Below are 12,805 nucleotides of genomic sequence, written 5' to 3'. Positions count from 1 at the left end.
TTTTTTTTTTTTTTTGCATCTACTAACATGTGTAGCATTTTAAAATAATAGCATGGGACTCGGCACCTGTAGCTCAGCGGCTAGGGTGCCAGCCACATACACTAGAGCTGGCAGGTTCGAACCCAACCCGGGCCTGCCAAACAATAAGGACAACTGCAACCAAAAAATAATAATAAAAAAATAGCTGTGCGTTGTGGCAGATACCTTAGTCCCAGCTGCTTGGGAGACTTAAGGCAACAGAATTGCTTAAGCCCAAGAGTTAGAGATTGCTGTGAGCTGTGACGTCACAGCAACTGAGGGCAACATGGTAAAACTCTGTCTCAAAAAAGGGGAAGGAGAATTACAGTATGGGCTTCGTGCCCATAAGTCAGTGGTTAGGGGGCCAGCCACATACACCGAGGCAGGTGCGTTCAGTTCTCGCCCTGGCCTGCTAAACAATAATGACAACTGCAACAAAAAAATAGGTGGGCGGGGCAACGCCTGTGTCTCAAGGAGTAGGGCACCGGCCTCATATACCAGGGTGGCGGGTTCGAGCCTAGCTACCACCAAAACTGCCAAAAAAAAAAAAAAAGGGCGGGTGTTGTAGCAGGCACATGTAGTCCCAGCTACTTGGTAGGCTGAGGCAAGAGAATTGGTTAAGCCCAAGAGTTTAGGTTGCTGTGCACCGTGATGCCATGGCAATCTATCGAGGGTGACATAGTGAGACTCTATCTCAAAATAAATAAATAAAAATTACAGCATGATATATGTTGTATTTTCACTAAAGATTTTGACCTTTTACTGTGTTGGTACCTATAATTTTATTTTATTTTATTTTATTTATTTATTTTTTTAGAGACAGAGTTTCACTTTGTCGCCCTTGGTAGAATGCTGTGGCGTCACAGCTCACAGCAACCTTCAGCTCTTGGGCTTAGGCGATTCCCTTGCCTCAGTTCTGAGTAGCTGGTACTACAGGCACCTACCACAACACCCGGCCAATTTTTTGTTGTAGTTTGGCCAGGGCCAGGCTTGAACTCACCACCCTTGGTATATGGGGCCAGCACCCTAGTCACTGAGCCACAGGCGCTGCCCTATAATTTTATGTTTTTTTAACAGCTGTATGATATGGGTATATTCTTATTTAACCATCTCTTCCTGATGGGTATTTTAAGGATAATTCTAATTTTCTTCCTTTGTTTTATAAATAGTGCCACAGTGAACATTTTGACACCAGTGGTTCTTAGCCAGGAGCAGTCCCTTCGTCCACCCCAGGCAGGCATTTGGCAGTGTTAGAGACCTTATTTTTGCTATTACATCTGAGTGAGAGGTGTGGTGCCAGCGTCTGGTGGTTATAGAGGTAGAGGTCAGGGAAGTTGCTAAACATACCATATGCACAGGAGGGCCTGCCCCTACCAAAGAATGAATCTAGCCCAAGGTGTGGTGGTAATGCTGAGGGGAAACACCAAGCCAGACCCATGAGGTAATATCTGTAGATGTTACAAGAAATGCAATTCTCAAGTCAAAAGGTGATGAGCATTTGCCTTTGATAGGTCCTGTCTGTGTGTTCTATAATCCCACCAAGAGTGTGGGTGTGCCCTGTTACCTGTCATCTTGTTAACAGTCAATCTTGTCCATTTTAAAATATTTGTAGAGTCTGGAAGAAAATGACCTCTTGTTTTAATTGGCATGTGTATAATTACCAGTGAGATTGAACATCATTTTGAGTTTATTGGCCATTTGCTTTTCCTCTATCAAGGAGGCAAAATGTAGGAAGAACTTTGCAAAAGTAAAGCAGATGAGTGAAATCTGCTCATACAACGAATAGAATAGTGGTTATGCTGTGCAGAAGGAAGAGTTCAGCCTGACCGTGGGATTCCAACTCCATCTTTCCTGGCATGTGCTCCAGTTCCTATTTATTTTAGAGCAGAAGAGATCCTTTTGTCTGAATCCAGGCTTTTTGATGTGAGACATTTGTTCTGTGGCATCTAAAAGAAGATCTAAGTGTACAAATAGCTTGGGTCAAATGAAGAGATGTTCCTGCTGGATTGGACTGAAGAAAGAGCAAGGAGAGTATTCCTGAAATTAAAACTTGTCTCCCAGGCATCAGTGTCGACAGCTTGTCAGGAGATTATGCTCTTGAGGGAAGTGAGTCGTCTACTCTTTGACCAAAAGTCCTGTGACTTTGCAGTTGGTAGTTATAAACTGGTGTCAATCCACGCTCACAGCTCTTGTTTTCCTCTGCTTGTGCCCGCTGTCAGGATCGATGTCCATCGTAAAGAGAATGCAGGGGCTGCTGAGAAGTCCATTACTATCCTCTCTACCCCTGAAGGTACCTCTGCGGCTTGTAAGTCTATTCTGGAGATTATGCATAAGGAAGCTCAAGATATAAAATTGTGAGTAAAGAGGATTATCCTGTGAAAGAGGTTGAATCTTACGCTGTTTTATTTTGGCTTTCTATGACACAGTTCTTGGGAATCGCCAACAAACAAGGGGAAATGCTATCCCGGGGAGCTACAGTGGTGGCACTGCTGATTCAGTTGTGAAGAATAAGTCTTTTAAATACTTGAATATTGGGGCGGCGGAGGTGGTGGTTCAAACCCGGCCCCGGCCAAAACTGCAAAAATATAAATAAATAAATACTTGAATATCTTATTTATGTTCATGTTTGGATATGGGGCAAGTGGTGATAATGGGTATGAGAAATCCAGCTGTAAGAGAAGGCAATTGGGCTCGGCGCCTATAGCTCAACCGGCTAAGGCGCCAGCCACGTACACCTAAGGTGGCGGGTTCGAATCCCCAGCCCAGACCTGCCAAACAACAATGACGGCTGCAACCAAAAAAAAAAATAGCCGGGCGCTGTGGCGGGTGCCTGTGGTCCCAGCTACTTGGGAGGCAGAGGCAGGAGACTCGCTTGAGCCCAGGAGTTGGAGGTTGCTGTGAGCTGTGATGCCACGGCACTCTGCCCAGGGGGACAGCTTGAGGCTCTGTCTCAAAAAAAAAAAAAAAAAAGAGAAGGCAATTGGGAGATATAGGAAGCCCACCTAGAACCAAGAAGTACTGTAGGATATACCCAAGAAAGGGGCACCAAGTCCTCACTTACCCTTGCTCGGAGACCACTGTACCACTGTTCCTGTCCTGTGTCCAGCTCCACCCTGGAGCAGCAGGAGTGTGGAGTTGGGGAAGTCCCTGATTCTGTGCTGAGGTAAACTAGAGATTTATCTGTGTGGTGCAGGCCAGAACTCTAAATATCCCTTCCGTAGGAACTTTGAGTGTAGGTTGGGTTCTGTGCCACTTTCACGGTACAGAACAGTATTACACTAAAAGTAGAATCCGGAGTAAGGTATTAGAGGGTGGCTTGGGGACCTCACTACCAATATGTCATTTGTAGAGATAGATATTTAAATATTTTCTAGTAATGAAGTATTATATATGGATGCTGTGTTATAGACGTGTGATTATTTTTAGTATGAAAAAAATAAAGGAAAAGCCCACTATTAGATAAATAACCCCAGTGACATTTTTGAATGGTCATGTCTGTATCACTTAGAAATTCAGAAAGGTACATAAAAGTATGAGTCTTTTGGTTTTTTATCCCTTTCACTCAAAATGTAACCACTTTTGAGTTTCTTCTATCTCTTTCTATAAATTATGCCTGTATCTCTAAACATGTATTTTAAATTTTTTTACTGGGTTAAATGGTTATATATTCGTACATTGTATTCTGGTATTAAGAGGTTTAGGAATAAGAAAATCCCTCTTTGAAGACAGGCATTCCCTGAAATAAAACTAGTTAAGAAATTCTTTTTACCTCTTCTGTTTATACATCACCAGGCCAATTGTCAGCAAGTTTTGTGTGGGTGTGTTTGTGTTTTTCTTTATTTTGAGACACAGTCTTGCTGTGTTGCCCTGGCTAGAGTGTAGTGGCATCATTGTAGCTCACTGCAACCTCCCTCTTCTGGGCTCAAATGAATCTCCTGCCTCAGCCTCCTAAGTAACTGGGACTATAGGCATATGCTACCACACCCAGCTAATTTTTTCTATTTTTTATAGAGACAGGGGTCTCTGACTTTTGCTCAGGGTGGTCTGGAATTCCTGAGGTCAAACACTCCTTACTTTGGCTCTCCCAGAGTGCTAGGATTAGTGGCAAGAGCCACCATGCCCAACTGTCAGCAAGTTTTGAGTGATAACTAACAGTGCTTCCAAGATGGTAGGTGGGGGCTCGTGCCTGTAGCACAGTGGCTATGGCGCCAGCCACATACATGGAGGCTGGCAGGTTTGAACCTGGCCCAGGCCAGCTAAACAACAATGACAACTGCAACAAAAAAATAGCTGGGCATGGGCATGGGGGCAGAGGGGGCTGTGGTCCCAGCTACTTGGGAGGCTGAGATAGGAGAATCACTTAAGCCCAAGAGTTTGAGGTTGCTGTGAGCTGTGATGCCAGGGCTCTATGGAGGGCAACATAGTGAGATTCTGTCTCAAAATTTAAAAAAAAAAAGGATGGTAGGTAGGAAGTAAATGTTTAATGAATGAATATTGTCTTTATACCCAAGAGTAGGTTTACTTACCCTAATTCTTTAATCTTTTTTTCTATTTACAGCACAGAAGAGATCCCCTTGAAGATTTTAGCCCATAATAATTTCGTAGGCCGTCTTATTGGTAAAGAAGGAAGAAACCTTAAAAAAATTGAGCAAGACACAGATACTAAAATCACCATATCTCCGTAAGTGCTGCCTTGCTTTTGAACTAGAAAACTCTGAAACTCGTTACTTTTTATCTATTTCTTTAAGAGACAGGATCTTGCTCTGTTCCCTGGGCTATAGTGTAGTGACATCATCATAGTTCACTGTAACCTTGAACTTCTGGGCTCCAGCAATCCTCCTGCCTTCCCTCCTGAGTACCCGGAACTGCAGGCATGTACCATCATACCCTACCTTAGACACTTTAAGCTGTATGTTTTGCATTGAGCTCAGCATCTCCAATTTTCCTGCTGTTCCAGCTAGCCTATACTGCCAGGCTTGTACTGTTTCTCAGACTCAGCCTGCTTCCTGCCCCCTATTGAGAGCATCATGTACTCTCACTGACTAGGAAGAATGAAGTGCTTTGTATTTATAGTTTCCAGCTGATGTCTTGACCATGTTTTCTGACATTTATTCCGAAAGTTAGAATATATAAACCCAGTTTATGATCCATTGCTATGTAACAAATTGTCCTAACATTTGACAGCCTAAGATGATAGAGAACATTTCTTGCTCACTAGTTTCTGTGGGTCAGTGAGCTGGGTAGTTCTGGTGCATGGGGTCTCATAATGCTTTGACCAGTCCGTGCTGACTGTTGGCAGGAGTCCTCTCAATACCCCAATGCGTGAGCTTTTCCACTGAGCTGCTTGAGCATCCTCAGGACATGCAGCTGTCTTCTATCTGAGTGAATGATCTAGGAAAGACCATGATGGCATGTCTTTTTGACATAACCTCAGCAGTTATACTCTATTACTTTTTCTAATGTTGCTTACACAAGTCAACCCTATTCTCTGTGTGGGTGTGGGTGTGATCTTGGAGGCAGACTACCACTTGTAGAGTTCACGGTGCTCAGAAGGCTTTTCTTTTTCTGGAGGTGACTTCCCGTAGTTTCTATTAGAGTTACCCAGAAAGCTGAGAAGAGATTCATGAACTTAGGAAGAATGTAGGGAGAGACTGAAGCAAAGTGTTGGTGTAGCAAGGAGTTTTCAAAGGACCTGGTGGTATGAAAATGGGAAATTCCTGTTTGGTTATAAAGAATGAAAACTACACCGTGATAAATACAATATGTAATGCTCCCTTATATTATTTTTGTTTGTTTGTTTGTTTTTTTGTTTGTTTTGTTTTTTAGAGACAGAGTCTCACTTTGTTGCCCTTATTAGAGTGCCATGAAGTCACAGCTCAGAGCAACCTCTGGGCTTAGACGATTCTCTTGCCTCAGCCTCCCAAGTAGCTGGGACTACAGGTGCCCACCACAACACCCGGCTATTTTTTTGTTGCAGTTTAGCCGGGGCTGGGTTTGAACCCACCATCCTGAGTATATGGAGCTGGCACCTGACTCACTGAGCCACAGCGCTGCCCCTCCCTTATATTATTAAAAGAAAAAAACTCCTAGAAGCTATTTTAGAAACAGCCATTCTAAAAATTCTAATACAAAATGCTTTGCAAGCCTGAGTTGAGACTGGATATTAGAATTATATACTAATTATACTATATTTTATACTAAAGTAGTCTAAGGCAGTCTTCATTATGTAAATGTTGGCATTTTTAGCTAGTTTGATGAAGAAGTTAAGGAGTGATCTTCCATTCATCTGGCTTAAGATTAGCCTACGACATTTTACTGGTAGTGAAAAGGAGAATTTGATTCCAGGAAAATGAAAAAGAGCAGAACCAATATTCCACAGCCTTTTAATATGCATTGCTTTTTCATGGTGTAACTGTCCCTCATTGCTTTTCCTCAAGGGTGTTGACCAGCTTAGGTTGACGTCCTCAGATATAATTTGTGGTGGACTTTTGAGGCCTCACCAGAACCTGGATCAAATACGGAGTTTTTTAATATTGCTATTGCTACCTAATGCTTTTATTGTCTAAATGGTCATCAAACAGACCATTCTTTAAATTTAGTCAAAATGGATTGATATATATTATTTACTCCAGCCCAATTCTAAAAATACTAGCAAAAGCTAAGTTTAGACACATGACTTCTGGATTGTGTTTTTGGAATATTTCCATGCCTTTTCCTTGCTTGGTGACCCAGAAAATGCAATTGCACGAGAATGCCAATTATGCCTATAATTGGTCAGGACAGAGTAGGAACATACTTATTAAAGGTTATGTACTTCTGGTTCTTGGTTTCCACTAAAACCTTCCCACCATTCCTTTTTAATTCATGGTTACATTGTGAAAATGGTTCATTTTTAAGTGGTCAAGAAGTAAACTATGTTTAAAACATGGTCTTAACTGAACCATATACAACTAGTAATTTTTGCTGAGAATAATGGAGGGGAAAGTATTTTCTTCTCTTATACAGTTCTTGGAATTGTGTTTGGCCACTCTACTTTTGCATATTGTCAGCCTCCCAAATTCTTTTTTTTTTTTTGAGACAGAGCCTCAAGCTGTCTCCCTGGGTAGAGTGCTGTGGCATCACATCTCACAGCAGCCTCCAACTCCTGGGCTCAAGCGAGTCTCCTGCCTGGGCTGGATTTGAACCCGCCACCTTAGGTATATGTGGCTAATGCCTTAGCCACTTGAGCCACAGGTGCTGAGCCCCAAATCATTTCTAATGAATTTTTAATGTCACCATTGACTAAATTATCATTTACTATCCTCCTTCTATAATTGCATCCTTTCTCTTTGTTCTTCTTCATTCCACAGATTACAGGAATTGACGCTGTATAATCCAGAACGCACCATTACAGTAAAAGGCAATGTTGAAACATGCGCCAAAGCTGAGGAAGAGATAATGAAGAAAATCAGGGAGTCTTATGAAAATGATATTGCTTCTATGAATGTTAGTTTTAATATGACAGATATGTCTTTATTTTGCTGCATAGTTAAAAGATGTCTGTTGCATAAATATTGGTTTCTTTTAGTGGTAGCATCCTTAGAAGTAGTTCTCATTGATTTTATTTAGTATTATAGCAAATACTAGAGTATAGTATCCTAGTACTCTAGGATAGTGGGGAAGATACTGGCTTTCTAGGCTTAGCTATCTTTTTAATTTCACCAAATTATTCAGTCTTTGAGCTTTAGCTTCCTTCTAAGGGAGGTAAGGCCAATATCTGCCTATAAAAGGTTAATATAGTTCCTCTCTTACAATGTTAATTTGAAGGAGTTTAATACAGAAGGAAGGTGGGCTTTAACAGTATGTGAACTAGATTTGAATCCCAGCTCAACCTTTTATGATTACAGCTCTGTTCTCTGGGACAGTTTGCTCAGTCTTAGCCTCAGTTTTGTCATCTGTCAAACGGGGCTACTACCCACCTTGTATGTTTATGTCTATTATAATAGATATAATGCATATAAAAGTTAATGTTAAGATTATAAGTTTAAAATTTACTTGATAACTCCTATAAGCTTTGGAGATAGAAGAATTTCACATGACAAAACAATCCATGTAGTGAATCTAAGGCTATTAGATATTAAATTGCTGATTTTCATTAATGGATGGAATGGTGCTTAAAATGGAATACTTAAAAATTTCATCTCTAATTTTGAAATATGGTTTTCACAAGATTCTTAAATTGGACCACTAAAACACTAAACCTAATAGGACGGAAATGTAAAAATGTTACCTACATGAAGAACCTAGAATGCTAATCATGTTACCCCACATGACTGCCTGCCTGCCTTTATGGTATAACTGCTTGTCCAGATGTTTTGAAATCAGTTGGAATTAACTCCAACCCCAGAGGCCTTTAAAAAAAAATTCTCAAGTACATTCAAATCTTAGTTCTACTGTTATTTGCTCAGTCTTTATGAAATTAAACCAAATTAAAATCCTCTTTCTGTCTCCTATAACCATTCTTAAGATATGTTTAGTTGCAGTAGTTACCTGGGGATGAGACCAGATTTCCCAAGGATTTGACTTTGTTTTAGGCCTCTAGAGCAATGATTTTTTTTCAACCCGTGTGCCACGGTATACTGGTGTGCCTCAAGATGATCTTAGGTGTGCTGTGAAAATTTTTAAAGGTCATTAATTAAATTATTTTCTGAAGTTTAAAGCACAGTGAGTATATATTTTTTTGGTCAACATAATTTGCCATAGAAGTTTAACTACAGGTTCAAGTGTGTCGCAAGATAAAAAAGGTTGAAAAAAGTGTTCTGGAATGCCAAATTTTACCCAGGCAATAAATATCTCTTAATAGCTTGTTCTATATACCTAGTTTGCTTTTCAGTCAACAAATCTTACTAGTTTCTCTTCAGCTACTCCAGATGTTCAATCTGTATTTGCAGTGTGCCTGCAGTACACAGGGTGCATTTTTGTCTGAGCTCTGTAATCCGGCTGTGTGGGAGAGGAAGGCTGCCTGTGAGACAGCTTAAAACAGCTGTGGGTAAGGAGAGGCAAACCTGCACACAGGTTTTCCATACAGAGTGATGTAAACAGATACAAACTGTTACATTTAGTCACATGGAACATCTGCTTTAAGTTTGAGTCTTAAACCGAGACTCAAGCAACTTGAGACCGTTGCTTTCTTTTAGATAAGAGATCACAATCTGAATGTTGTCACTTTTCAATGTTCAGTTTCCCTGGATTCTTTGAATTATCAAATAAACGGACTGTTTTACCGTTGCAGCTCCAAGCACATTTAATTCCTGGATTAAATCTGAATGCCTTGGGTCTGTTCCCACCCACTTCAGGGATGCCTCCTCCCACCTCAGGGCCCCCTTCAGCTATGACTCCTCCCTACCCACAGTTTGAGGTAAGGTCTCAACTTTCTTTGTGGTTGAGTGGGATGCAGTCGAAATCAGTCTGTACTGCCCCTGAGTGGTGTGACGTTCATTGCTAATTGGAAAAAACCTTAATGTAAACATATTTGCTCCTTTGTAGAGTAGACATGTGACTATCCTCCCTTTCCCTCCGAGACAGAGTCTCATTCCATCACCCTGGGTAGAGAGCTGTGGCATCATAGCTCACAGCAACCTCAAGTCTTCGCTCAAGCAATCCTTTTGCCTCAGCCTCCCAAGTAGCTGGGACTATAGGCATGTACCACAACATTTGGCTAGTATTTTTTTTCTATTGTTAGTAGAGAGGGTCTTACTCTTCCTCAGGCTGTTCTCAAACTCCTGAGCTCAAGCTATCCACCTGCCTCGGCCTCCCAGAGTGCTAGGATTGCAGGTGTGATCCACTGTGCCCAACCAGACATGTGACTATTGTGAAGTTTTTGTAAGTAGGGTTTCTGACATGTGTTATTAAACACGAGAGGGAAAGTTTAGGACTTTGGGAGAGGAGGAAGGAGATTAGTTTTAAATATTGTAGTAAAAGATCTTAAAAGGCTTCCTTTGTCTTTAATGGCTTTGGAAAGATCTAGAAAAACTGCATGTTCAGCATTTTGAGTATTTATACTTTTTTAACCAGGAAGCTAAAACAATGTTGCTCACAGTTCTGGGTGTGTGTCAACATTAGCAGTTTGTATTTGCTTTGTAAAGAGGTAGATTATTTAAGAAATCTTTTATGTTTGATTTTTAAGAATTGTGTTTCCCTGAGGTGAGAAATAGGATACTGGAGATAGTATGAGAATAATTGCAACACAGCAGACACCTGATATAGTAAATTATTTTGAAAGTAGTCTATAGGGGTGGCTTCTGTGGCTCAGTGAGTAGGGCACCAGCCCCGGCCAAACTGCAACGAAAAAATAGCCGGGCATTGTGGCTGGCACCTGTAGTCCCAGCTACTTGGGAGGCTGAGGCAAGAGAATCGCCTAAGCTCAAGAGCTGGAGGTTGCTGTGAGCTATGACATAATGGCACTCTACTGAGGGTGACAAAGTAAGACTCTGTCTCTAAAAAGAAAGTTGTCTATAATTCAATTGTGTGTTGATAATTTCACATGACTGTCTATCTCAATTAACAACGTTTTCAAGTCCTGGTGAGTTTATTTTGACATCTCTTGTTTGGCTTTCTTGTTTAATATTTTGAGGGGGTATACTTCCTATACCAGTTTAAGGAGACATCCAGGTATGGAATAGGTTAGATTCCATAGAATAAATATGTAAAGAGTAAAATGATGTTGAAATTCTATGGAGAACACAGATCAGTGACATTCTTCCTTTGAAAATGAGTTTCCTGGCTCAGCGCCTATGGCTCAAGCGGCTAAGGTGCCAGCCACATACACCTAAGGTGGCAGGTTTGAATCCAGCCCAGGCCTGCCAAACAACAATGACGGCTGCAACCAAAAAATAGCCGGGTGTTGTGGCAGGTGCCTGTGGTCCCAGCTACTTGGGAGGCTGAGGCAGGAGACACTCTTGAGCCCAGGAGTTGAAGGTTGCTGTGAGCTGTGATGCGACAGCACTCTACCCAGGGAGACAGCTTGATGAACCCAGCAGGCTGACGGGTCCTCTGAGCATTTGCTCCTTGCGATGTGTTTCTGTCTTTGCTGTCAGCAGCATCTGCATCTTCCTTGCAAGTAACTTGCCAGGGTTTGTCTGGGCCTGAAAACCATGGAACAAAAAAAAAAAAAAAAAAAAAAATAGCCATTACAACTTGCACTAAATACAGAATGCAAGTCAAGTCAGTAAGCATCATCTGAGGTAAACGCTGTGTGATCGTGGGTTGGTGTTGAGGGGCCTGGAGGGACAAGCTCTGGAGCCTCGCCCAGCCACGAGTTTATGTCAGTGAGGGTCAGGCTTCTTTGCTCTGGGTTTGTTTTCTCACTTGTACAAGGAAAAAACTGAACTAGATGAGTCTCTAAGGACTTTTCAGGTCAAACATTTCTATGAGTCCACAGTATGAAAAGTTCGACACATTGACTGCCACACTAGAAAAGAAATTTTTTCCCTTGGGGCCATAGTGTTTATTACATAGGTAGAGGGGTGTGAGTTATATACACTTCATGAGACCCGGGGCTCAAAGTTATCATAATAAATTAAATACAGCTCACAAGGCAATTAATGTGTTAGAGGAGGGAGGAAGGTGATCCTAGAATAGGAATTTAAGAGGTATATAGATTCCTGATATGCCCACTAACTAGTTTTTATATGCATTTGTCATAGAGTTGTGTCTAGGACAGATATATTCCTGACACCCTGACACATCTGTAAAATGTAAAACGTGTAAAATGACTGTTATTAAAAGCTACAGTGAAATTTTCTGTGCTAGCAAAGTTTGTGTGTAACCTGCGTTTCTACTAGCTACCCTAAACTAGCTTTCTCTTTGGGCAAGTTGCTTAACCACTTTCCTCCCATTCCCAATTTTGTTTTGTTTTGTTTATTTAGAGACAGAGGCTCACTCTGTTGCCCTGGGTAGAGTGCTGTGGCATCACAGCTCACAGCAACCTCCAGATTTTGGGCTTAGGCTCCTCTTGCCTCAGCCTTCCAAGTAGCTGGGACTACAGGCACCCACCACAACATCTGCCTATTTTTTGTTGCAGTTTGGCTGGGGCCAGCTTTGAATCCACCACTCTCGGTATATGGGGCTGGCACCCTACTCACTGAGTCACAGGTGCCACCCATTCCCAGTTTTATAAATTGAAATCAGAGCATCTCATATTACCGGTGGTAACATAAAAGAATGTTTTTGGACATCTGCCTTTTACTCTTACCTGGATTCTTCAGTAGCAAAAATTCCTAAAGTGAATTGTTAGGTAACTATTTTTAAATATGTAGTACAAATAAAAGACTGAAGATTGTCTGGATTTAGTTCGTTTTCTGATTGAATGCTATGGTTCTGTGTGTTTGGTTCCTGTGTTGTAAAAAGGATTGGGAAGGATGCTGAATTAACTCTAATAAAAGTGAGCAAAATCTCACTGTACTAGTGATCTTTGCTTCTATATAGAAACATTGCAACAGGGTAAGAGCTGAGAACACCAGACAGTATGGTGGGTTCAAGGACAGGCAAAGGAAATCTTTTTTTTTTTTGGAGGCAGAGTCTCACAGTATGAGATTGGTTGTTTATTTTGGAGACAAGTTGAGCTCACCTCAAACTCCTGGGCTCAAGCAATACTTCTGCCTTAGCCTCCCAAGTAGCTGGGACTATAGCCACCTGCCCCAATCCTTAGCTAGTTTTTCTTTTCTTTTTTTTTTTTTTTTTTTTTGAGACAGAGCCTCAAGCTGTCCCCCTGGGTAGAGTGCCGTGGCATTACAGCTCACAGCAACCT

The 12,805-nt window shown here is 41.4% G+C and overlaps 1 protein-coding gene across 3 annotated transcripts in view; it reads left to right on the top strand.

Moving 5' to 3' along the window:
- IGF2BP3 (insulin like growth factor 2 mRNA binding protein 3) overlaps window positions 1-12,805 on the top strand; it is a 156,162-nt gene that overhangs the window by 118,943 nt on the left and 24,414 nt on the right. The window contains exons 7-12 of one of the 3 annotated variants that reach the window (XM_023512476.1): window positions 2,238-2,372; window positions 4,577-4,699; window positions 7,368-7,507; window positions 11,330-11,354; window positions 11,431-11,436; window positions 12,145-12,166. In XM_023512476.1, the coding sequence (XP_023368244.1) occupies window positions 2,238-2,372; window positions 4,577-4,699; window positions 7,368-7,507; window positions 11,330-11,354; window positions 11,431-11,436; window positions 12,145-12,166 (451 nt within the window). Of the gene's footprint in view, window positions 1-2,237; window positions 2,373-4,576; window positions 4,700-7,367; window positions 7,508-9,289; window positions 9,416-11,329; window positions 11,355-11,430; window positions 11,437-12,144; window positions 12,167-12,805 lie in introns of all 3 variants that reach the window. The other 2 variants (XM_003788501.2, XM_012804338.2) reach the window with 2 other exon arrangements.

This window comes from Otolemur garnettii, unplaced genomic scaffold (assembly GCF_000181295.1).
Source record: "Otolemur garnettii isolate 467f Iridium unplaced genomic scaffold, OtoGar3 scaffold00028, whole genome shotgun sequence".
NCBI lineage: Eukaryota > Metazoa > Chordata > Mammalia > Primates > Galagidae > Otolemur > Otolemur garnettii.
The sequence above is the reverse complement of the archived record's forward strand: the minus strand, read 5'-3'. Positions and strand labels throughout refer to the sequence as shown.